At 41.4% G+C, this 27,179-nt stretch overlaps 1 protein-coding gene across 4 annotated transcripts in view; it reads left to right on the top strand.

The window, feature by feature from the left end:
- The window catches only part of LOC117740298 (WD repeat-containing protein 7), a 105,000-nt gene that overhangs the window by 7,280 nt on the left and 70,541 nt on the right, over positions 1–27,179 (top strand). For all 4 annotated transcript variants that reach the window (XM_034546612.1, XM_034546613.1, XM_034546609.1 and 1 more), the window contains exons 10-18: positions 7,644–7,791; positions 8,817–8,932; positions 10,652–10,784; positions 13,165–13,385; positions 13,686–13,881; positions 15,416–15,630; positions 21,665–21,898; positions 22,053–22,346; positions 24,310–24,506. In XM_034546612.1, the coding sequence (XP_034402503.1) occupies positions 7,644–7,791; positions 8,817–8,932; positions 10,652–10,784; positions 13,165–13,385; positions 13,686–13,881; positions 15,416–15,630; positions 21,665–21,898; positions 22,053–22,346; positions 24,310–24,506 (1,754 nt within the window). The remainder of the gene's footprint in view (positions 1–7,643; positions 7,792–8,816; positions 8,933–10,651; positions 10,785–13,164; positions 13,386–13,685; positions 13,882–15,415; positions 15,631–21,664; positions 21,899–22,052; positions 22,347–24,309; positions 24,507–27,179) is intronic.

Genomic DNA, 27,179 nt, shown 5'->3' with positions numbered 1-27,179 from the left:
AACCTACCTGGGTGAATGTCTTGTGTTTGTTTGACCCATCCATCTTCACGTTGTGGAATCTCTAGCTTGTTAAACTCGTTATTATACCACGTAACCTTCAGTAACTGTCGCTCTGACTAAATGCAAAATTGCCAACATATCCGTGGTTTTTGCAGGAACGCACAATGGCAAAAATAATTCTTGTCGACTAGGCTGGTTAGCCGAATAGGTTTAGCAAACAAGAAACTGTCTCATTGCTCAAACCTTTTGGGTGCAGCTTACATTTTGGATCTTACATGCAAAAAAAGTAGACTAATTATACCAGTTTGACTGTAATCATTTGGTTCATAGAACAAAACTGCAAACAATACTGAATTCAACTTATTGTACTGATCAGGTAGTTCTGCGTGTAGTTATGTGGTGCAATCCAACTGTATTTAGTTTGATTTTGTATATCAGGCCCATGGGAAAAACCTTTTTAAAGGTGAAAGTGTTTCATGGGGAACTTCAAAATTAGAAGTACTTTTATGTTTCCATTCACTACCTAATAATTCAAAGAGACTCGACAATGACTCGTCTCTGGAAGGTACATTTAACCAAATTTCCTACTTGAGCAGTAATAGGACAGGTCTTTGTTTGATCGAGTTGGCTATGACTTGAATAAAAGCTCTCTTTTTTTGAGAATTCAACAATAACAATTACATCTACAAAAATGTAACATTTTACAACTTTACTATTTCCTAAGAAGAGCTAAATCATCAGCAGTGTGAAATCTTAGAGTGAAGGGCTTAACCCATGTGCGTGAGCTTGACCCTTGGTGCTCTGTGTAGTTGTGATTCAATTTTGGACCTTTACTATGTCAAGTATATTTATTATATATTGTCTGGTAGGTATTTATGTGTTGTCTGTGCCTTTTCGGTGTGTTATTTTTGTCTGTCCTGTTTTAATTTGTTGTCTTCTGATGCTGCTTCGCTCCCTTCCTCCTTTGACCTCCTCACTCCTCTCAGAAGGAAGGAGAAGGAGGTGAGGAGGAAGAAGTGGTTGTGGAGGTGATGTGCCTCCCTGCCGGCGGGTGCGACTTGGAGCTCTACACCCCAGAGGTGCTATATCACCACCGGCCTCTAGAGGCACCAGTAAGCCCCAGATTTGAACCTAAAAATTCAACTATGTATTCAAAATAAAAATAAGTGTATGAAAAGTTTTGTTGGCTTAAATATAATTTTGATTCAGTTCTGTTTTTTTAATCAAATATATTTCTTGATTTTTCAGTAGCAGATTTTATATTTTCAACTTTTAATCTTTTTTTATGAATTGCAGTATAAGAGCCATAAACTATGCCAGGTTGTGCCGTTCAAAAACAACACTATAATATCTATAATACCACTGTGAACACAGCGTACTGTTGTGAGATGAACTGATTTTGAAATATCTGGTTTATTATTTTGAGGGAGATGTGCCGCTGAGCCTCTCTGTCACATTCTGTTTAAAGACAATAAATAGATCAGTTTGTTGTAAACTTCACTACCAGACCACGAGGCTGTGGTGGAGACGCAGAGCGAGGACACTTAGCGAGAGTGAACAACAATTTGGTGCTAGGTGCCGATGTCTATTCAAAACACTCACGTCAATAAATCCTTTACAAAACGCTGAAGTCGTCATATATTTGTATTATATATCTTTATCTGATGTCAAGTTGACGCCTGTCAGCTGTGGGAACTGATCACAGATTAACGTGTGATACAACACTGCTGTTTCAATATGTAACGTTTTATATTAAAGACTACGGACTTTCATCTCTATCATCATAGAGATATTCTAGCGTGTCAGCACACATTCATCGAGATTAAACATGACTTAACTCTCATATTGTTATAAGGACCTTCAGTGAATCACTACACAGGATTGAAACATTACGATGGAGCGGCTTGCTGGAGCATTCGTTTAGGATTTCAACAGCATTATCAAAAAAAGTTATCCATCTTCATGACACAATCTTCTTCCCTCTGTGGCTTTGTGGTAGTTCAGAAGACACAGTTTCAAACTGTGTCTTTTGCATAGTGTGGTTTGTGAACGGCACAACCTGCATAGTTTATGGCTCTTCTACTGCGATTCATACCAAGTATGGTTTAAAACTGCTTGTTAAACATAAGTTAGTCACTAGCGTCAATTTTGTTTACTGCCAATCCCGTGAATCTGGCGTATATAAAGTATTGAGACATAATTCTCGCGGTACCTACGCTTTCTGAAGGCAACGTAGTTATGCAGGTCCTCTGCCTTCTGTTATGCTGTCACTCATGATACCACGCCCCTGCAGTTGAAACCACGTCCCCCACGCCAGATCCTGGCCAAAAGTCCAAGTGGGAAAAAATTATCTGAAAGTGAAAAAAAGAAGTTGAAAATATAAAATCTGCTAGTGAAAAATTAAAAAATATATATTTTATCATAGAGAAAAAAAACCCAGAACTGAATCAAAAATATATTTAACCCGACAAAACTTTGCATACACTTATTTTTATTTTGAATACATTGTTGAATTTTTCAAAGTTCAAGACCAAAACTTGAATTTTCAGGTTCAAATCTTTTTTTTTTTTTTTCAAACAAAACTATTGGCCTGGATTTGGCTCTATAAAGGTTCACCTTCTCGGTTGAGCTGCAAAAGCTAAAATGGAGACTATTAGCATTTAGCATATTTTCAAATCAAAGAGTGGTGATTTCCCAAATCATGCCATTGTGTATGTCTTCAACAAAACCAAGCAACATGTTTACATGTGGCTATGCAAAATGGTCAAAGTTCAATTTGCACCATCAATTGGAAATATAGTGTTTTTATATTTACAAAGGACCATACCAATGATTTGGCATGTTTCGGCCCATTGACAACGCATTTTTTACTTTTTATATTACTGCTGAATATACAGTAGTTGAATATGACCTAAAGTGTTGGGGTATTTGTGAAATGAAGCCCAGAACTCAGAGTATACTTAAATGTACCTTTTTTCTTTTTCGCTCTGCACAATTACTACAGTTTACAACATTTACAAAATATTCTCTAAATAGTCATTTTCAGTAGCTATTAAATAACATTTTTATGACTTAAGGGTCGAATTGCTCAGTTTAAAAAATGTCAGACAGTTGTGTACCTTCCTAAAGCTTAAGGGCTCCATCTCAAATATAATAAGTTAACAAAGATAGAAAAGCAACACCTCCTCCCACAGGAGAAGCTGGAACCAGACGTGCTTTTCAGTTGACTTCATCATTAATCGATTATCAGAATTGTTGGCGATACATTTGCTACCAGTCAAGTGATTGATTAATCATCTCATTGTTTTCATTACAAAATAAAAGTGACTTTGTTAAGTGAATGTTTACTGTGATGGATGTTCAGAGAAATTAATTTCAACCAATGGTCAAATCTGTGGGAAGAAAATGTGGTGTGGTATGGTCCTTTTTTTTTTAAAGACCCAGTTTGTGTCAGATAGTCGGGTGTAAGGGATAAGCAGGAGGTCCAAAATGGACTTTAGAGATGAAAAGGCTGACTGATTTGAAATCATTTTGGTTTTCGAGATATGTTTCTTGTGTTCGCAGCTCAGCCAGAAAGCTTGAGCAGAGACGAGAGGAGCAAACTGTGAGAACAGCAGCGACAAAGCAGACATCCACTCAGAGGCTCACATTCAGTACATTCCTGCTTTGGAAAAATATGATAGAGAAAAAAGAAATCCTCAGAAGCACAACAAATGGCAGTTGAAAAAGTATACAGAGTTTATTTTATTAAGAGGTATATAGACAAAAGGGATTATATTTGTATTGGTGATAAAGGTATGAAGATAAAAAACAAAGGGTTGGCCCTTTCGCTCACTTTATTATCTTTTAAAAGGCTTTAATGATTCCGACAACGGACCAAAAAAAACTAAACAAAGGACAAAAAAATAAGATTATGGTCAGAAGTTGTCATATTCCACATTGGGCCTCAAACCTAAAACGCAATTGAGAAAAACAGAATATCCGAACGTTATCGTCAGTTATCATTAGCTGGTCAAGCTTAACTTTAAACCTCTGTGAGTCCAACTGCTGACATCTTTTTTTATCCACAGTGCAGTCACCTTATCAATGTAGCTACTCAAGGAAGGTTTTATAAATCATCTCACTCGTCAAAAATGACCTTCCTGTATGATGTACCACCATTGTTCATGTTCACTGGTGCTAAATAAACCAAATATTAGATTAAATAAAAAACATCTAATAATGTCATGACGTTAATGAGGTGCCCTTTATTTGAGGCGTGGCGGGCCGCCTCCTTTATAAAATGCTGCGGGAATCCCTGATACAAAAGGAACATATTGCTTCTATATGACCCGACTGACTAATAACAGCGGGCAAAAATGGCCATGGAGATGTTTTTGGATTTACTCCGTAACCTTCGGACTCGTTTTCAAAGTGTCGGAATAGAAGCGTGAGCCGCTGACTCGATGATACTGAAAGTGAATTCTGTTTTGTTTGCTCCTCTCTTGGGTTTTCTTCCTGCCTCACTGACTCAAGGACTAAACTCATTCTGGTTCACTTGATTTCATGCTCTCTTCCCACTAAAAACTGACTAAAAACAAAACTCCTCCAAAAGCACAATCACTCATCTGTCTTCATACTGATGAAGAAGCTTGCATAGTCCCCCCCTCCCCCAGCTTTTTTAACAAAGAAACAAGGACCCGCTGAGTCCCCAAGTTCACGACAAGCCCAACACGATGGGAAGACATTTAGATGACATGTTTGTCTGTGAGCGTCAAACACAAAGGAGAAACACTCATGATGCATACCAGACATAAGAGACACCAAAGTTGGAACATTTGTACTGTATTTAATACAGTATCGGGTACAGATGGGACTGTGTTGGTTTCCTCTGTCTGTAAATCATAGGTGGGTGTCTGAACTACTGTATCTGTATTTAACCAACACTTTCCCAGTCACAAAAATGTCCTTCTGGATGAACAACAGTTTAGAATAATTTATGTTAACTCCCAGAAACCTCTCTCTTATATTTATTGAATTGCTTGTTTTAAATACCTTGTTGCTGCTGAACTGACTGAGTCGCCAACTTAATTTCGTTGTATCTTTTTATGATTACAATAAACATTGTATCTTTTTATGATTACAATAAACATCTTTATCCAAATGGTAAAGTTTATTACAGGGGCCTAGTTATCTTTGCAATTGAGGTGAATGGAGAAGGCCGGTTGATAAGTATATTTGTTCATGTTTTAGTCATCGGGATTTGTAATATTCACTATTGATTTCTACAAACTAAAGACTTGCTCCATGTTTGTGTCCGTAATATGGGAACATCTGGAACAGTCAGACTGATTCAGAACAACAGCAGAGTTGTTTCATACTCACCCGTCTGCATCTGTTAGTTCTCTCAAACGAAAATATACTATTTTCAATTGCTTCTGCTAAATTCTAGATCCTTCTTTCCTTCTCTGAAAGACTTCTTGTGCAGATGTTTCACATTAAAAACAACCCAGAGGCTCAAAAGACATCTGTCCCCTATACTGGTAGGCAGTAAGTAGTGAATGAAAACTAAAATGCTGTGGAAAAATCTCCTTATCCTAAATCAACATCAGTGTTGGAATTCATCCACTTAGTTTGACACCCATTTAAGTTGAAGATGATTGGTTAGAAACCGTACCCATCTACAGCACAGAGCCAGTTGAAACAAACAAAAACAATAGGTGGATATTCTCTTTCTCTCTCTTTCACTGCCTCTGTAGTGCCGTCTGCTCACGGATGTTGGATTTATCGATTTGCATCTTATATCTCAAGATGTGGCTTTTTTTTTTTGTCTGTGTGTACGAGTTACTGTGTGTTTTTAAAAAACAACATTTGTTGGCACTTCATTTGATCCTCTTCAACGTTCAGAACTAACAGATTGTGGTACACACCAGACACCTCAGCCATTCCCTGCCTTTCTTACCACTTTTAAATGTTGTAGTTGCCGTGATGACGGCAGCCCATCCTCCACAAGCATTCATTATCATCACAATGTAGAAATGACCTTATTCAGAATGACCACTATCAAAATAGATTCGTTTAGCAATCCATTTTCTAATTCTCCCGTTTGCCCGTAACCTTTTTCACTCACGTTACGATATCGACGTGTCATAACCTGGACAGCGCTGTCAGAATAACAGTCAGCTCCAGCCGCTGTTTGTTATCCAGAACTGCCGGGTTGTAATGTTTAAGCTAAGTGGCCAGTTTTGGTCAAAACTCACTTTTTCCACTGCAGGAATTAAGGACCTGTAAATTGGGGCTTCCCCCATCCTGAACTTTGAGAAGAAAAAAACAAAACAGCAAACAGGTTGTCCCGCTTCATGCAGACAAGTTGTCGGTCGAAAGCCTTGAGGGAATTTATTACATCTGGCACAAACATCCGCTTGCATTCAAGGATGAACTGAGTAGAACTTTGTGGTCAAAGGTCCCTGAGATCCTCACAAACCACATTGTTGGCCACCACTCACAAATTCATGTGCAGAATTTTGGACAGATATGGATGTAAACTGCAACTTGACTGGTTGGTGGAGGTTTAAAACCAGGATGTGATGATTCTAGTTTCACTTCCCGAACTTGATTTTTATATAAAAGGTGGGACTGGACATTATAGGGTTTGTTCCAGCCAACCTTCAAGTGCGTCGCTCTTTTAGTCTAATACTCATAATGGTCGGACGGTCCACCACTGTGGTACCAACCAAAATATCTCAACACCTGTTGGCTCGATTTCATGATCACATAACATTTCCTGTGGTGCCGTTGTTGGGTCAAACATTTAAATTCTTAATCGAACACAAAAAATACATTTGGCAAATGTTAGCATGCTGAAAAAAGATGGTAACGTTATCCCTGCTAATGATCAGTGTGTTAGCATGCCGATGTTAACATTTAGCTCAGAGTGACTCAGCATGGCTGTAGACTCCTGATGGTGTTTTTCGTCAAATTAAAAACATGTGTTGTACCACATAAGCCTGTAAAGAAAGGGGAGTTTAAACCTGCGAACCCGCTGAGGGTTCAAGGGCTGGAAATAGTTCAAACATTCGGTCCGACATGGCTCAGTTTAGGGGTTGTCTATACGAGCGCCCTGGGAAGAAAGCTGCTTGCTTTGGTTAGCTTCAGTCACATGGCCCTCATCCTGTTTGTACCTGTGGCGTCATCCCCACCCATTCTGTGTGCCGCATCAGTTTGGGCGTGATCATTTGACTGACTTAGTGCCTCCACTTGGTTAGCTGCTAACATTTACACGCACCCCTGACCCCGTCAGCCCCTAACCGGAATGAAAGCCCCAGTTAAACCCAAGCAGCATGCTAGAATCAGCCAATAGTTACCACACACATTTGTATTTATTTATTCAGCCTGTAGAGGAGTCAGATATTCTGCTGAATCTCATCTGTGTTGCTCTGTTTTCCCTTCAGTTTGCTGTGTCTTATCAACCAGAGAGTGAAACCAAACATTACACCAGCTGCACGTTGTCAAACTACTGCTAAAACTGACGTGGCATGTTAAACCAAAACAAATAGTCTTATAAGGGGAAAATCCAATTGTGAAGAAGAATGTGCTCCGACGAGTACTAGGTTTCCAGGTGTTAGTTGTGAGATGTTGACGTATCTCATCCCCCTGTCCTCCAGCTCCTGATCTGTCCTCCTGTGACTCGGTTCTTCTTTGGCCGACGGGAGCCCTTCCACAAGCTGTTGATCCAGGGAGACTCAGCGGGCAGGCTGTCCCTGTGGGGTATCCCGGATACCTCGCCTCTGCAGCCACTGTACACCGCCGCAGGTAAAGATAAACTGGTATTTGTTCAAGAGGAAAAAAGACCAAATCACTTTGACCACTAATAATCCCTCTTAGTAATTATTATTATAATAACCACGGGTGCTGATATGTACCTTTTTTATATAATACATTTCAACATAAAAATAGAATAAATTAAGTTATGTTGCATGGTTTATACAACATACATTTCTCTTCATTATCAATGAATTCCATTTGCTCCACATAGTTAATAAATGGTCTTCAGATTCTTTAGATGAGCTTTTGTTAAGTGTGTCGGTGGAGAAGTAATCTCTCAGCACACAGAGGGACATCTAGTGGCCAAAATGTGTCATGGAGCTGTTGACTCACAGTCAACATCATATTGATATATATTTTGTTTCTTAAAGAGCTCCTGGTTTAAAGAATATTAATTTAATGTTGGAAAAATGAAAGACCAATATTGGATATACATTTAATTATTAAAATATTACTTTACAGACAAAGAGTGTTTGTCAATGCAGGTTTTTCAAAAGATAAATGTTACAAGCTCCCAATATGCATAATGGTACAATAATACATTTGCCATCTTCTTTTTTTTAAACCCAGGGTTCACCCCAGGAAATTGTTGATGTGAGAAGCCACCCAGATCTTTGTCTATCTCACATCACTAGTTCGTAGACGATGGCCTCAATAATAGTGGCATACCTGTAAATATGGCATTTTCTGCGTGAAAATTGCTTCTCTCCTATTTTTGGGGCGGTAGTAGCTCAGATTGCGGGGGACTTTGTGGTTGGTTTAAATCCCCGTATGTTCCAAGTAGAGTAGTAGAGCGGAGTGTGAACCGGTAGCTGGAGAGGTGCCACCCGAGCAAGGCTCCGAACCCCCCAAACCTGCCCAGGGGGCCTGACCCATGGTCGGCCTTATATCTCTCACAAACTGTGTGTATGTCTGTGTACGATAACACGTGAAATTAAAGAATTATATAGTGACAGTATAGTGTCTTCATTGATTAAAACCTATTTAACTTGCCTCTCTGTGTCTCGGTGCAGAGCTGCAGGTGTCGTCCACAGTCAGTCTCCAGGAAGCGTTCGACAAGCTGACCCCCGTGTCTGCAGGGATCATTGACCAGCTCAGCGCTCTGCCTGGAAAAGAAGGACCCATCAAGGTTTGGACTCACACAATGTAACACTGGTCATTTTTAGTTCTCCACCCAAATTAAAATATTTTTGAATAATGCACTAAAAGTTTGTTAAATAAAGGCTCTACTGTAAGCGTTGGATCAAAATTGTCTGCCTGGTAAGAGCCTTTGGAAGAATTCAGCCAACAACTTCTCTCATGCTGGTAGATTTATTTCCCTGATCACAAGCAAAGTACAAGCGCTGAGATTGCAATGCCAGGGAACGACTCTCTCTTAGAACCGGAAGTTCGGCCCTTACATACACAGATTTCGTCACAGGTTCGTAAGCATCATCCCTGACTTCTAATTGGTGCTGAACAATCAAGGAGGGGTATAATTCCGTCTCACAGGACTGAGCCCTGCAAGGCCAAGCCACTTTTTGATTAGTCTAGTTAATAACATATGGGTGTGTTGTGATCTAAGGCGCGACATTCCCAGACACAAATTTCACCTTCTATGTGTTATTCTGAACTTGAGTAACCTGACAAAAGCATAACATTATGACAATATATAAGAATGTATATTATCACTACTAGGGTTGCAAAGGGGCGGAAAGTTTCCGGTAAATTTCCGGAAAGTTTCCACGTGAATTTTGGCTTGGGAATTTTGGGAATTTTGAAAAAAAAAAAATGTGCCTAAGTTTTTTTGCAAGAGCATATAACAGGGAACTTAAATGTAGTTGAGAAGAAGACTATGCACGCCTAGCTCAGCTGAACCCTGAATGCAGCTGGTTGGGAACATTGTCTGCCAGAAACATAAACGTAAACATAAAACGTTCTGTTGTTTTTTAAGTCTTTGTCATCAGTGTTGCATCTGAACGTTTCAGCCCTATGCCTTGGAAGTGTGAGAGCGCCAAGTTGCGTAGAGGCCAAGAGCGGTAATGCAGACAGATAGAGATTTCAATTAAAGCTTGCAACATATTGAAAAAAATAACTGAACTAGTTCATTTTTTGGAGCATAGTTCAACATTTTGTATTATGAACTATGAACTGAACTAGTTCATTTTAAAATGTGTGAACTATGAACTGAACTAGTTCATGTAGAAAGTGAACTTTCCCAACACTGTTTGTCATTACCTAGCATATTGATTACTTGGTAAACTGAAGCCATGTTCATTTTAATACCAAGTTTATTTGTATACAGTAGACTAACTTTTTACAGCAGTGAGGAGGACGTTGATGAGGTCCAGGAAGAAAGCATTTAGACCTGAAAGGATTCAGGGAAAAACACCCCAAAAACAATTTGGGTTGGGGTGATCATAGGGAATACACCTTTTTTATTCAACGTTCATGTTTTTGTTGTTCGATGAAAGAATAAAGTTCTACTCACAAAATGTCAAAAATGTCATTTTTAAAAGTTGTTTTGTAAATGTTTGCATGCACGTCTGCTTATGATAAGGTACATACAGTTAAATTACCCCAAAATTCCCAGTTTATTCCTGTTAATTCCCGTATATTCCCATTAATTCCCGTGGAAAGTTTCCAACTTTGAATATTCCCGGAATTTTGAAACCCTAATCACTACCATCCTGTAAAAAATATGTTTTTGTTAAGTTTAGTGTTAGAAAGTCATACAGGTGGAATAGGTGTTGTAGATCAATAAAGATCAATACATCTGGAGGTGTATCACATTGCAATGTATTTGGCTTCTTATTGCAGATTGCTGAAGTTAAGAGAGTTGAATGACATGTTCCTCTGATCCCTTTAGGTGACAGCCAGCGTCTACATCCCCTCTCAGGGCCGCCTTGTGTGCGGGAGAGAAGACGGCAGCATCATCCTGGTTCCTGCCACTCAGACCGCCATTGTCCAGCTGTTGCAGGGGGAACACATGCTACGGCGAGGTGAGGGAGGGAGGGAAGCAGGGGAAAATAGAAGCTGAAATAATGAAAACAGACTAATTGTCTAAGTTATACATTACAAAAGAGGAAATTAACCAGAATCAGCCGATCAATAGATCAACAGAAATAAGATGATAAAAATTAATTAAAGCTGCAAGCAGCGATGTGCGGGTCCTCGTTCCTCCTCGCACGTCGTCGGGGGTACTGGCTGGACGCCGGCTCACGCGGTCGAGAATGTCTGCGACCGTCGGAGTAAGCACCTATGAGTTAGCGTTTTTTTCCTGCATGGAGTGATGCTGGAAATTATACTATACTGCAAACAGTCCACCACTTGCTGTATCCACTGTATGGCACGAGACAACATGCATTAACATAATACATCTGAAGGGGATCTGATAAATTCCCTTCATCAGGAGTTCAGTAATGTATAGTGGTAAGAAATACACAAGAATTAATGGAAAAATCACACAAAATTCAAAATGGCTGACTTCCGGTAACCGTTTAGAGCATGGTCCCAGGAGACTTTCTTTTCAGTTTACATGTTTTACATATGCCTACCAAGTTTCATAAATGTAGGTGAAACGTAGCACTGGGGCTGCTTAAATTAATATTTGTAGGAGCCATATTGCCATTCTGCAGCATTACAATCATATCAGGTAACTACGTCTTTGACTTAAAATGTGTGTGTTAAGTTAAGTTTCGAGCATGTTACATTGGTCTATACGGTCACGGCGAAGGATCAAACTTCGCCGATGCTCCAACTCGCCGCCCTTCCACGAATCCATACAATCATCACGGTGAAGCATTATCAAGGTCTTAAGTCTATTCTGACACATTTTGAGAGAGATCTGATTAATCTGTGAGAAGGGTATAACAGTAGAAAACATGTAACTTAATGTTGCCACTAGGTGGCGCTATGACTAGAATGCAAAATTATCATATGGATGTCTTCAGGGTCAGTATGTCATGACATATGAGAAATATGGAGCAGATTACATAATGTATGGCCAAGTAAAAAAAAACTCCCATTTTCATGGCGAATGGTGTTCTTTGCCGTTGCGCCCTACGCACATAGTTTTATATTTTTTAAATCCTTTGATCATTTTTCACTACTAAGGTCTCAAGATCACACTGCCCGACTTTGGAATGAATCAGCTTGAATCTCTAGGAGGAGTTCGCTATTTTACAACTCCCCAAAATGTGAAGAAAAGGCTAAAAATGTGCCACTAGGTTGCGCTATGACTAGAATTAAAAAATGATCATATGGATGTCTTCAGGGTCAGTATGTCAAGACATGAGAAATATGGAGCATATTAGATCATGTATGGCAGATTTAAAACTTAAATTTTCATGGCGAATGGCGTTTCTTTGAAATAGAACCCTACGCACATAGTTTATATTTTTAAAATCTTTTAATATCTTTTCATTGCTAAGGTCTCTAGATCACACTGCCCGATTTTGGAATGAATCGGGTTTAATCTCTAGGAGGAGTTCGCTGTTTTACAACTCCCAAAAACTTGAAAAAAAGGCTAAAAATGCAGATATTGAGCGATTGACTGCAGCACCCCCTAATGTTCAAATATTATGAAAAAATTAGGGTAGATTTAGGGATGCCATAAGGACATAGGCTAGCAATTTGGTATGGATAGGCCAAGTCATTTGGAAGTTATGTGTCTTTAAATATTAGGCCACACCCCTTAGAGGTTCATTGGCCCATATCTTCGAAACCCAATGAGTTATCAACAAGCTTTTGATAACCTTTAATGACATTGAACCAATAATGAATCACAGAAATTTTCGTATTACAATTTATTTTTTACAAAATTCAAAATGGCGGGAAATGTAAGTAGGCGCATTTTATGGTCACCATTGACTTTTGTAAAACAGGTCCCAAGTAGACATGTGTACCAAATTTCAAGTCAATCGGTCATTGGGTGTAAAAAGCGTGGGCTATTCCAACTCAAGGGGGCGCTATAGAGAATGTATTTTATACCCAAATGCGAGACCTCTAAAATATCAAATTTTTCACCACTCCTGATATGCATGTCAAATTTAACAACTTTTCGGATATGATAAAGGTCCCAAAAACCATTTCATTGCTAGAAAAGAAAAAAAATAATTCCACGAAAAACAATAGGTTCCTCTACGACGAAGTCATCACGAGGACCCTAATAATAATAATTCCTTGAAAAACAATAGGTTCCTCTACGACGAAGTAGTCACGAGGACCCTAATAAACCAGAAGCACAATAAAGGTCACAAAAACAAAGATTAATACATTTAAATGTCTTGTTTATTTGCACGAGCAACATTGTGTATCAGTCCCGTCATCTATCCGTCGCATGTCACGCCTTCCCTTCTGTGTCCATCCGTCCTGCCGCAGGCTGGCCGCCCCATCGGACCCTGCGGGGACACAGGAACAAGGTGACGTGCGTCCTGTACCCGTACCAGATCTCCCCGCGCTATGACCAGCGCTCGCTGGTGTCCGGAGGGGTGGACTTCTCCGTCATCGTCTGGGACATTTTCACCGGAGAGATGAAACACATTTTCTGCGTCCACGGGGGAGAGATCACCCAGCTCATTGTCCCGCCCGAGAACTGCAGCGTAAGATCTCAAGACATTTAGCTGCATGCATGTTGGTTCCTCTGTCTTTGGCTCGTTTCCTCCCTCGTTTTTCTCTGTTTGCTGTTCGTCTGTGTGGGATGAATGTTCTGAAAGGGAGAAGCATGTTGTGTTGCTAAAATTAGTTAAAATGGTAAGGGGGGGGGGGGGGGGGTGGTGATGTCATTGTCATTGTTGGAGATTGATGCAAGATTATCCCGCATTCGGATTCAATGAGGGTATTAATTTCTATCTGGTTCTGCACTAAATGAGTCACCGTCACCTGCTGTGTTTCCTCTGCAGACCCGGGTGCAGCACTGCGTCTGCTCCGTGGCCAGCGACCACTCCGTCGGCCTGCTCAGCCTCAGGGAGAGGAAGTGCATCATGCTGGCGTCGCGACACCTCTTCCCCATCCAGGTCATTAAGTGGCGGCCGGCGGACGACTACCTGGTGGTGGGCTGCTCCGATGGCTCAGTCTACGTCTGGCAGATGGATACAGGTGAGAGCCGGGTGAACCACCTCTTCCACCGTGTCTGTTTGAAGACAAAACCCAACCTTGGTTGTAGGTGGACGTTAAACAAGCCGCAATTAGCTGGACCGGCCATCGGACACACCGGGCATTTACCTGGTGGGCTGACTTTTTGGGTGGACACAATTGTCTTTTTTTCATGATTTTGTAGGGAAAAAAAGTTTAGTCTGAGCAGCCCATAAAACGGGTATATCAGCCCATTGTGGTGTTTAGTGACACAAGGCTTGTGATGATGATAGAGAAATGTGCCATAAGCCAGTATCAGTCCCGCTCCCACCGGTTAGAGAGTCGTCAATGACAAATATTATCAGAAAACACATTAAGAATTGCACAGACATCTTCATTAGTCAGACTTCTTCAGAAAACATCGGTGGCAGTAATAAAAAAAAAGTTTCAAAAATAGGCTCCCATCCTACGGGACGTTTGACACCGTCACTCTAACCGCCAGCGTGCACAGAGGAAGAACGGGTACGTACACCAGGATCCCGTTCTCCACCACCGTGTTAGCCTTACTCGCGCTCTCCAGAAAAATGACCACGGCTTTGTTCATCCGCGCCGTGGCCGACCAGCTGCCAGGCTGCAGTCCTGAGACCCCATTCAGTTTCAAGTCTCTGCAGAGTCGGGACATTGCTCTTCCTTCACTCTCCTGCAGCATCTCGTCCTCGTCCTCCGGAGCAGGGAAGCCACCGCCGACACGCCTCCCAGTCCAGGACTGGCTACCTCCATCAGTCTCCTCAGGGTCGCTCCACTGGGTCTCCGGCCTTGTGTGCTTCACCTACACCACCCTCCTTTTATCTCTTCCTCAATTTTCTGCACTACCTTTTTCAGTCCGAGGCGCTCCTTAGGTGTAAAGCCTTCCTGCCTTTACCGGCCATGTGGCGCTGAATAGAGCAAGATAGCTTCAATATATCGGAAAAGTGTTCCTCTGTCCTCACTCCCTTCCGGGTCCTTATCATGGAGAAACCACTTTACTCTGCCAAGACTGTACCGTCTTGGGGAATCACTGCCCTCAGAGGATCCACATTCCTGGATCCTTGGAATGAATCCAGGAATGTGAGTCCTCCATACTAGACTCAGACTCCCCGTCCCCTTTGCCCGAAGCTCCTTTCTTGTGGCATCGCATGGATATGAGGTTATGATCCAAAATATTCTGAAATAGTGTACACTATTGCTTTTGTTTTGTGTTCTAAAATATTGCTGCCATTTCTTATGTCTAACTTAATTAAATATTTCCTAAATGAGGCACCGGAGAAAAAGTTCAGGGGGTCACCAAAGGATTTATCCCCTTGGGACTAGGAGCATCTCTGGGAAACAATCGTTTGAACAGGAGATGCGTATGTGTACAGATTGTAAAGCCTTCTGAGGCAAATTTGTAATTTGTGATATTGGGCTATACAAAATAAACTGAATTGAATCGAAATGAGATGCAAAGATACAATCCGACCAGTAACTACCCCCAACGGTTTTGAGGGACAGGCTTGTTGACTCCATCCTGTGTTTTCAGGAGCCCTGGACCGCTGCGTGATGGGCATAACCGCGGTAGAGATCTTGAACGCCTGTGACGAGCTGGCCCCGGCCACCGTGGATGCCCTGAGCCACTCGGCCGTCAACCTGAAGCAGGCGATGACCCGCCGCAGCCTCGCGGCGCTGAAGAACATGGCCCAGCACAAACTGCAGACGCTCGCCACCAACCTGCTGGCTGCAGACAACGCCGACAAGGTACGAAACTGTCCCACCACAGCAGGGGGTGGAGGGAGGGTTACATTTTGTAAGAAATTTCCTAATCAGTCATGAAATTTTCTCTAGTTCTCAAATATAAAGATTTGTTGCTTTTTGCGTGATTATAAATGGTGTCTGGACAAAACAATCCTTTTGAAGACGACATTCTGAATCCACAAAACTGACGGACGTTCTTCACTATTCTTTGACAATTTCCAGATCGACAATTAAGAATGTCCAGCCAGCATGAATGGATTCATAACAGAAGGCTCCTTTCTCCTTATGTCTCTTTCTATTTGATTCATCAGAAACCAGACAATACCGTTAAAGCACACACACACAGAGCCTGGACAGCTCGGTCAGATAGCTGGCTCAAGTCAGACCAATTAAAACTCTGGTGGGCACGAACCAAAGGTCAACACTACAGCGTGTGTATGTGTTTGTGTGTGACTGTGTGTGTGTGACACCACTGCTGTCTCCGAGTGAAGGATGAGCTATCTTAAATGTCAAAAAGGTAAAAAACTGTTCAAATCTCTTTTGAACATTTTAAAACTAGCTGCAGTATATTTCATCAAACAAAATCCAAATCTTGTCAAATCAAAGATTGTGTCCATTGTCCAGCATTAATAATAATAATCTATTTTATTTGTATTGCACTTTATATTTTAACAATCTCAAAGTGCTACAGAGCAGGAAAATAAAACAAGAACATTTTTAAGATAAATTTAAAATAAATTTAAAAGCAGAGCCTATAAAGGATATTTTAGCAGTAAGCTTTCTTAAAAAGGTGAGTTTTCAGGTCACGTTTAAAAGCCTCTGCAGTCTGTGGGGCCCTCAGATGGTCGGGGAGGGTGTTCCACAGCCTCGGAGCTGCAAAGGAAAAGGCCCGATCGCCCATAGTGCGGAGCTTGGTTCTGGGGACTTGGAGGGTGTTTTTGGTTGCAGAACGGAGGGTGAATGAGGAGGTCTGGAGGGTGAGTAGTTCTTTTAGGTATTGGGGGGCATGTCCGTGAATGCACTGATGAGTGAAGAATAGATAATTCTTCCTCTAATGTAAAAGGATCGGCTCAAATCAATTATTTCAAATATTCATGCTGGTTTGTACAGCAGCACAGGAACAACGTTACTGAAAACAGGGCTTTTGGAGACAGTATTAAGACTTCATTTTGAATACCAGCTGATACATCAGGTCTATTCTTAGTTGTATGTACGAGTTAGGATTAATAGCTTTTACATGTCACATTTCATCCAAGTGTGCTGCATTTGAAAGCAGTAAAAAAAAAAAGAGAAGAAAGTTGCCGGACTTCCCGGCACCAGGACAGTAAGCCACGCCGATTTGTTTTCAATATGTAACCCTTCTTACAAATCGCCATTCAAACTACAGATTGTCTGCGGCGACCCCCTCCGAGGATCAGAGGCTCACTTGTCAGACATGGATAATCTGATTTGCACTGATGCAGTAAGCCCCGCCCATCTGGGCCTCCCAGCTCAGAAAACAAATGCCATGAATTATTTATTTAGTTCAGCCGCTTGTGCAGTTTGACTTTTATAGTCTGACTTGGAATCCATTTAGCCTCCTCCTCCTCCATCCTCCTCGTCCTCGTCATCCTCCTGCTGTTGTGTAGCTTCGTCGATTCTCTCCTCTTCCCTTTCACCAGATAACCTTTGTGTGTTGTTTCTTTTTTCCCTCCGTGTGTCGGTTTTTATTGTAGTTGTCTCCCCGGGTTTTTCCTGCCATAACTGCTCATAATCACAGCACCTTTCTGAAAAGGGCAACACAACCCCGACCCCCTTCTCTTTTCTGCCTCCCGCCTCTGTGGCATTTCTCGCTCATATCTACTCAAATTATGGGTCAAAACCATCCACTCTCCCTGCTGTGTGAGCTCCCCTACTGCGTGTAATGGCAGATAATGACCCTGTAATGTCAGACTATCAAGTCTAAATAACAGAGCGGTGCAAGGTTTATTGATGTTGTTCAATCTGAGGAGGATCTGGCCAGAGGTGATTTATTATAAAGTCTTATTGCAGTATAATCTTGTAAATTGTTTTACTTTTGGTGGGAAATTTAAATAAATATACTGTAGGTGTTTGAAGGACTTTTTTTAACAGCAAAATATAATAGATTTTAGAGAGGAAATGTTGGTTTTAACACACAGGATCGAATTGGTACTCTTTGTCGGCCAAAGCGCAAGTTCAGGTATCAGAACAGATATCGCGGAAATTAAAAATTGTATTGGATCATTTCTAGTGTGTAAAATCTGAACAGCATTTAGCAGAAGTATGGCTTTAATAAATAGCAAACAGCAAAAGTAGGTAAAGCCAGTGCTTTGACAAAAACATTGACAAAAAGCTTCACATAAACACCCCTCCAACATCAGGACTCGGCTGAGTATCTTAACATTTTCACTCCAGCTATAAAAGTCTGTGCTGATATCAAAATGATATTTTGTTACTACTGACTGGATTGTTGTGAAACCTGCTACAGGAATTCATGGCACGACAAGTGTGTCTAAAGCAAGGGTGGGCAAACTACGGCCCGCGGGCCGGGTCCGGCCCGTTGGGCGTTTTGATCCGGCCCGCCGAGTATTATGAATAATAAATTATAGTAAAGACCGCTGTAACGCTTTGTACCCTCAGGGCTGCGAGTGCGCGCTCCTGCAGCAGAACACGGCAGGTTAAAGAGTGCCGTCACGCTTTCTGCTGCAGGCAGCGAGTCCAGCCTGCTGCTCGCTGCTCACCCCCACCCCTCCCCTCACAGGCAAGCTCACCGTAACGTACCGCATACCGCTGGAAAGAGATTACCGTAATGTACTGCATACCGCTGGAAAGCGCTGCTTCCTTTGGAATTACGTCGTAAAGCATTAACTTTCGAAGAGTTCCGTTAATTTGAATTTAGCATGTCACTTTCTTTTAAGTTTTAGAGTTGTAAAATGAACAGCTGCATCCAGAGTATTTTTTCTTGGCATAACAAACGCACATCAAACCCACGGGACTGCACCGCCCCGGACCAACAACACTGTTCCACTGAAACCGTTTCTTTACTTTTTAGTTATTGGCTTTTACTTGTAATTCATATTGGTTCACACAAACACTCTCCATCAGGGGCTTCATTAGGCCTATTTTAGGGGGGTATCGGTAGTTGTTAACGAGTGTTACCTGCTTAAATTCAGGTTTACCTGTAAGTCCAGGTAGTTACAGAATGTGGCTGTCAGTAGTTGTTAACGAGTGTTACCTGCTTACATTCAGGTTTACCTGTAAGTCCAGGTAGTTACAGAATGTGGCTGTTAACGAGTGCTACCTGCTTACATTCAGATTTACTTGAGGCAAATGAAAGGGAAGTTAGAAACGGTCTCCATTGAGCGAGTGTGAACAAGCGAATTCGAAATACAAGAAATAACTATCGACATCTCTCTATTCTTTGCATTAATGTAGATTATTATAATATTTTTTTCCATTGAATGGTATATTTGACACTGAACTAGTTCATCTTTATCTCAGTGATAGTGTCCAAATGAGGATAAAATATCACTATGACCCTGAAATTCTGTCTCTTGTGTTATCATATACTGAATGCAAGCAAAACTACAGAGCAAAATCACACTATTTTTGATTGAATCATCTATGAACTATCAGAAACAATGGATATCAGGGGCCCCAAGAAAAATGTGCGCACACATTAACAAGAGTGACACTCCCCTTGAGGCTTAGCACCCCTTTCTTGGAATCCTACAAACGCCCCTGCTCTCCATCCATCTGATACTGGCCCGACCCGAAATTTTAAAGTCAATGTGGCCCCTGAGCCAAAAAGTTTGCCCACCCCTGGTCTAAAGTCTTATTTCTCCACCAAAGCCTTCTTCATTAAAGGCCAAAGTGAAGTGAAAGCGTTAGTTTAACTTCTCCCATCTGAGGCTCTCATCCCAAACCTGTTGGTTATTTAGAGGCTCCTGAATTTATAGTTTAATTTGAGCAAAAGACTTCCTCAAACAGCTGGTCACTGTAGTTTTTAATCAAGCGCTACTCAAACACGAGGAAAACAAGCCTTCGCTGTGGACTATTTTCAGTGGCGGATTAATCCACATTTGGTTGCTCGAGTGAGTGTTTGTGGCAGCAGGACGGCGTGTGCGGGACAGATAACAATGTGCGTTCATGGTACTAAAGGAATATGTCACCCCGTGCAGCACTGTGGCTCACTGATGTGTTTTTCATAGTTCATAGCAACAATGGAGCTCAGTGATGGAGCAATGAGTAAAACAATGAGCAATACTTAGAGCTACACCTACCTATCATTCGTCAGCTACTCACAATCCCATGTTCTCCACTGCTACCTGACCGCCTGGGTCCCACAAACTTGATGTGTTCCCAGGGTCAGACCACTCTCAAGGAGGCAACAGTCTTGACCCACATGAAATAAAAACATGCGTAAGAGCTTCAAGGTTTTTTTTTGAAGATAAAAAATAAATAACATGATTTAAATGGCCAAGCAACAGTGATCATCGTGATCATGTTCATTGCCGAGCAGAGCCATAGTATTAATCGCAGTCCACATGCTCCGCTCATAGAAAATTCCGCCACATATCAAAATCAAGTGCCAAAAACTACTAGCCACACACAAAGTGGGCGATCCAGAGGTTTTGGCTTCACTTATTTTGTGGAGGTTTCATGCACCACTGCACACGCCACAGCGGCAACCTGTGAAGAACGTACCGACCTAGTAAAAGATAAATATTGCCTGCTTGTATGTTACTCATTTTGAAAACCAAACCGGTGCCAAACTATTTTATTTTCAATCTGATTTTGATAAAAAGATTTGTGCGTTAGCAGAAATGCAGAGCAAGGAAGCGCAAGCAGTGCTTTTGTCCTTAAAATCAATGAATGATCGTGATAAAAAATCGTGCTTTCAAGATTGTGTGTGTGTGTGTGTGTGTGTGAGACTCCAGTGGTGTTTTCTAGAAGGGCCCTGCAGGACAATGACCTTTAGGCCTACTATAAATTTAAATTAAATGTCAGTTGTTTCTTTTTCAAAGACGAGGAGATCTCAAGAGACACTTTAAAAAAAATGGTGTCCGTATTTGAGTCAGAAACCAAAACATAGTGAGTGCCAGCTTCTGTATCTCCACCTCAGACAACAACACATGTGGCTGATTGCCTTTAGATGGCAGTGTTCATCCACCAAAATAACGCACTCAAATATACACACGCACACACTGAAACATGGGAATGAGGCTCAGATATCTTGGCTTTTCCCAGATACAAAAGAAATCCAAGAATTCAAACAAACATGTTCCCTGAGTGTTAACTGCAATGTTCAAAACTAAAATGTCAGCAAGCTTTCACTAACTTTATTATTACCCATTTACCTTGCCAGTGCACGCACAGTGCTCTCCAGGAAGTCTTTGTGGCAAAGGTTTGTGCTAGAATCAACCGTTAAATTAATAAATACATAAATAAATAAATAAACTCTGTGCTGGAGGAAAAGCATCCCTCTCATCCGGCCTACTTCCCACTTAGGTGCATTTTTGGGGACCCGAGGATGTGCGGTGTCCCAGTTTGATGCATTGCATAAACAAGCAAACAGCGCTCTGTGCAGGGGGCAGGGCTTCTATGCTTTGGAGACTGAGTCAAGTATGTCGTCCGCAGCGGGACTGCAGTTCACCGCTGCTGCATATACTGATGTTATGCATTGAGCCACAGCATATAAAATACTACTGCAGTAACATCAAAAAGAAGCTCACGACAGTTTCTTCTTTTAATTTCCCTTAATCACTCCTCCTTCGAACCACTGTCTGATTGCCGTCTCAGGTCATTACCATGTCAACAAACGCAGGTGTCTCGGCTCATACAATAACAAAATCGAGCAATGTTGTAGTATTGCTGGCACTTACGGCTAATGGGTTGTGCGTTTGTGTGTGTCTGAATGACAGGGATGACTGATTTAAATCATTATTCTCTGAAGTGGAAACAATGTTGTATTTTTTATAGGGATCATTTCCACTAATCAGTTTTTTTTCTCTCTCTTCCTCTTCCATCCTCCCAGGGCAACCTGCCGAAATACTCCCACAATGCCCTAGTGGTCCAGGCGATGAAGACCAACCTGAAGGACCCCGACATGCACGTGCTGTTCTTTGACGTCGAGGCGGTGATCATTCAGCTGCTGACGGAGGAAGCCCAGAGACCAAACCCCATCCTGGTGTCTCCAGAGACACTGCAGAAGAGCCAGGCTGGGGCTGACAAGGGGGGGTCCTTCCTAGCCAACAAGATCTTCAAACAGGTCAGTAAGCAAAGGAGGGGAAAGAAAGTGAAATATGTTGCTACCAAACAAGCAAAGTCAGCGTATTATGATGTATTTTGTCTTAATATTTTCAGGATGGTATTCATCTTGGGCTGTTCTTATACTTAATGTACTTGTCTCCTGTCTAAACCAGGTGAAGGAGACGATGAAGGAGACCATTAAGGAGCACCTGTTGGACGAAGACGAGGAAGAAGAGGAGGAGATGAGGAGGCGGGAGGAGAAGTCCAAGTCTCTGAGTCTGCTAGAGTACAACCTGACGATGGACACGGCCAAACTCTTCATGTCCTGCCTGCACGCCTGGGGCCTCAACGAACAGCTGGACGGCATCTGTATGGAACGACTGGGCATGCTCAGGCCGCACTGCCCCATCTCCTTCGGCCTGATCTCCAGAGGAGGTCACATGTCCCTCATGCTGCCCACCTTCAAGGTACTCACTTGTCTGTCTGGCGCCACCTGATACAGCCCTCTGACCCCTGACAAATCATTACTAAGTATAAATACAAATGATTAACAGTTTGAGAGAAATTAATCAGTGCCAATTTTTATGATTGATCACGTTGACATGACGTGACATTGATTTTTTTTTCAATGTGATCTTTGTTTATTTTTGACCAACTAACTATTTTATTCAGTCTATCATTGTTTGCTTCAGTGAAAAGATAGTCAGTAGACTAACTGAATCAATAATATGTGTCCTAAATACTAAATGCCACCAGGTTCTTAATTCCAAACTAGTACCTAATAACATAAATGATGGGATCCAACCATCATATAATACGTGTACGTACTCATCGTGATGTCACTTTTTGGTTTGTGGACTGATGTTTTGAAGCCTGGTGTTTGGCATTTTTGTCTGTCGCCATTTTGGGGGGTATTTTGGAGCCAGAAGTGACCATATATACATGGGTGGATCTGGGGAAGAGCAAGTCTACGGGGGCTCAAGTACTGTTCAGCTAATGCTAGTGCTACATAGCTAGCTTAGTGATCAAGGTACATATGTTATTCATATTAACTGTGATATTAATTGTGATGTTAATTTTGGCTAGTGGAAAACTGGCCTAATAAAACTACATGTAGTTAGTGGAAAAAAATGAACCTCCAACTCTTTTGAATGCTGACCATAGCCGTGGTAGCAATTTGTCAATCACCTTGTAGCCCCGCCCTAAAGCACACTCTGATGTATGGTCTATTTGACTCTAAATGGGCCGTCATTTATTAAAAGAACATCATGCTGTATTGAAGAAGACTTGAAACTAGAGATTGAGACCATAAACTCATGTTTAAAATGTTTACTGAGGGAATAAATCAAGAGAGAAGTAGAGTCATTTTCACATTTCACACTTCTATAGAATCCGACTTATCTTTACAACCAGAGGTTGCCCCCTGATGGTCCATAAAACAACATTTTTAAGACACTTTCACATTGGCTTCATTTTTCAGACCTGGATGTAGCCCCTTGTTTCCAACACAAAGTGTTTAACTTTAAATTCTTAAAAAATACAATTAATAAAACAGTAGTCCAACATTATTGAAGTAAAATAAAATAAAAGAATTGGCTTCTGCTTCTGTAACCCGCTTAGTGTCAGCAGGATATTCAAATTTCAGGGGTGGCTCGCCATCTCCCTCATCAGGGAGAGTTCAACATCCAACATCCAGAATCACAAGGTATCCAGGGACCCTCAAAAAACCTAGCCAAGACGCTGCCAAAAGTTGTGAACTCCTGACGTAAAGGTCTCCTCTGAATCACCTCTCTCCCGTCGCATGTGCAGTCTTATAACGCAGACAATGCGTCACTAACAGTTTTACTTCTCTCGGCTGAACTAATGAAACTAGTGAAAACAATAAGTGCCCGCTCACTCGCATATTTCCTCCTCCGTAACGTCAATTCATCTTCCTGCTAGGAGGGTGGGACTTATTTTCCTTTCTCCAATCAGGAGTCTGCAGTTTCCGAAATCACCAATGAGAACACCTCTGGGTAAAACTGCTGTCATTGACAGTTTGTTTAACATCCGGAAATATATTTAGATTAGAATGACTTTAAAACTTAAATTAACAGTCTGTTACATAAAAATTAGAAAATAATCCTTAAATAAAATGATTAAGTACTCAAATGATCTACCTGGTTACACTTCCTTTTTCGAATGATCACAGGACAACATCAAACATTGCAGTAATAACAGTATCAATGAGAGATTAACATTTCTGTGGCACATTTATGGTGCACGTATGATAATCAGTTAATGAACACAACTGAACACCTGCAAATGGCAAACTTATCAAATACCCTGTTTAAAAATAACACAGGACAGCTCACTTATGTTGATCTGTTTGAAACACACAACAGTACTTTCAGGGGTTCCCTGGTTCATTCGACCGCCTCTGTTTCCCAGGAGTCTTTGCTGCGGCAGTTGTCCCTGGCGACTGGTCTGAAGCTGACCCTGACAGACATCGTGGGGAAAGGGACGTACGGCGTTTCGAGGGCAGTCACCACACAGCACCTGCTGTCTATAATTTCACTGGCCAACACCCTGATGGGCATGACCAACGCTACCTTCGTCGGAGAGCACATGAAGAAAGCGCCAGTCAGGTAACAAACAAACAAACACGCAGAAATGTACAATATTTGAACATGCTTTTCTATCTTTTTTTAATTCAACCGATTAGTTTTACTGAGTAGAAGAGGTCTTTTTAAGAAAGAGTTGGTGAAGACCAAAACACGACTCCAACAGAATGACAATGTTGCTCTGCAACTGTTTGCTAATATGGCAGCCATAAGAGCTTTAAAAGTGATGATATGTCCCAGGGAGTTTGTTAATAAGCTTTGTTGTGGAGCTCAAGTGGCTTAAAGCCCAAACAAACATCTGTTCCATATTAAAGCACAGTAAATATCGAAATCTCAGGAGTTAATTTTGCTCTTTGTTCATCATCCATTGCTAATTATTTGTTATTCTCAGAGGGCGGTTGTTTTTTTTGAAGAGGTTGCGATGTGCGAGTGCTGTCCACTCGCACATCGCGTGTGAGAGATCAATACGATTGTAAATTGCAGACAGATTTATTAAATAATGTGAAATTGCTTTGCAATGTGTGTTGCTTGCCAACTTGTTGCAAAGGTTTGGGATTCAACTCAAAAGTTAGATTCTAATAGCTGGGGACAAAACAATGAATAACTGTATCAGCTAGAACCCTGGTAGATATAGATATTCACTAAGCAGGCAAAACACACCGCTGATCTATCGTCAGTGAATCTAGCTGAAAAACTAAAATAACACCCAAAACAAACAGAATCAAAACTAAATTCAAAACACACACGCGCGCGTGTGCACATGCATGTGGTTGATCTGAGCTCTCATTGCTCCATGAAAGATTTAACACGGAAGTCGAGGTCCTGCCGCTGTACCACCAACACATAATTTCATAATTTCGTCCTGTTTTCAAACCAACAATAAAAACACCACTGTCGGTGGATCTTTCAGCTTTCGCATCAGAAATGATGAGAAAACTACGTGCTGCAACTTAATCAAAGCTTGATAGGCCCGAGGCAAACAGAGCCGATAAACAGCAAGTGCCGGTTAGAAACTTGAGAAACAAAGAGCATCACAGTAAGAGGGCAGAGCGGCTGATTGTGCAGCTACAGATGGAAGCTGAAGACTTCTTCATAAAACTCAAACCAAGGTCTTCTCTCTGGCCGTCTCCAGTTCGACACTCCAAACTAGCAGTTGTGAATATTTTAACGTGTTTGGGTTTTGGGCTTTTTCATCTTACATTTATGACAGCAGGAAAGCTTCTTACCTTTGTGCTGGAGTTTGAAAAGATGTGCTCCTGAACTCTTAGTGTTTTTAGTATTTCATCACATCACAACACAACCAAAACAGCACTCCCTCCACCAACTCTGGCTCGAGGGTGTGAGCTCGTCCTCAGAACAAGTCCTTGAACTCCCGATGTTGAGAAACTGAGCAGGACAGAAATAAGCATAGAGAAAGATGAGGGTGACAAGTAGTGGTAGAATATGCTTTTCTAGTCGCCCATCTCTGATATTGTTACAATACGAAGAGTATGTCCACATGGATCTGGCTCTGTTTTGGGGGAGGTTCAGTTGTTTTCCTCTTGATCAGGTGTGGAGAGAGTTCATCTGAATAGTTTGTGCGACATTCTTTCCCATCCTCCATTAAATCATGGTTTGCATTACATTAGCTACGCTGTGTGCCTAAGGACATTTCTAGATTGAAGACAAGCCGTCAATGTGTAGGACAGACAGACACTTATAAAAACACAATCTTCACACGTCTGACCGGGTTGATTTTCACTTTCTCATTGACAAACCCTACCGGTCCATGTTCCATTATTCCTTGCTAATGCGTTACGTTTGAATTATAGAGGGAAAAAAAATAACATTTCACCATTTTGATTCTGAACGTCCAATCACACCTGAGGCACGCTAAAACACAATTTCGAAATGAGTGAGTCTTTTTTCTTCAGTTGGAATTGAATCAACAAAAATGGGGGATTTAGATTTTCAATCTTCTACACACAATTACACACTGCTGCACTGACGAGCCACATACTGAATCTATTCAGCCTGATACAGTTTGTTATCAACAGAAGTTTAAGGTTTATCCACGTGCAGTTTCTTTAATGTCTAAATGATCTCTGAAAAATCTTGAATTAGGGTTTTTTCTGTTTTTTGGGGAGTTTTTCCTGATCCGATGTGAGGTCCTGGGACAGGGATGTCGTATGTGTACAGATTGTAAAGCCCTCTGAGGCAAATTGGTAATTTGTGATTTTGGGGTATGTAAAATAAAATAAAGTGAACTGAAATCATGTATCTCCATATTAACACTTTGTAACATGCTCTTGTCACTTTTCAAAAAGTCCTTACAGTTGATTTTTCATATAGTAAAGCTCCCTGGCTGTGCTTGTTGCCTGACAACTTGTTATTGATCACTCCATTGATTGTTGTATTGGAAGTGTTTGTGTGTCTCTGAAAGTTAGACGCCTCCAGTCAGTTCAGACTCCGGATTGTTTCCTCCACCCCAAATTCAATAGGCTGGAGCCTAAGAGCGAGCGAGCGAGCACACACGCACGCACACACGCATGCATGCATGCACAGGGACAGACACTCTGATTCAAGCAGTAGGTTTCAGGAAATAAAAACATTGTTTGTGTGAGCTCCTTGTTTTTTGTGTTTTTGCGAGTGTGTTTCTTTTTATTTTGTATGTGGGTGTGTGTGTGTGTGTGTGTGTTAGCCCTCCTCTCTCCTCCC

The sequence above is a fragment of the Cyclopterus lumpus genome, chromosome 12 (genome assembly GCF_009769545.1).
Source record: "Cyclopterus lumpus isolate fCycLum1 chromosome 12, fCycLum1.pri, whole genome shotgun sequence".
In the NCBI taxonomy this organism is placed as follows: domain Eukaryota; kingdom Metazoa; phylum Chordata; class Actinopteri; order Perciformes; family Cyclopteridae; genus Cyclopterus; species Cyclopterus lumpus.
This window is presented reverse-complemented; position numbering and strand designations above follow the sequence as displayed.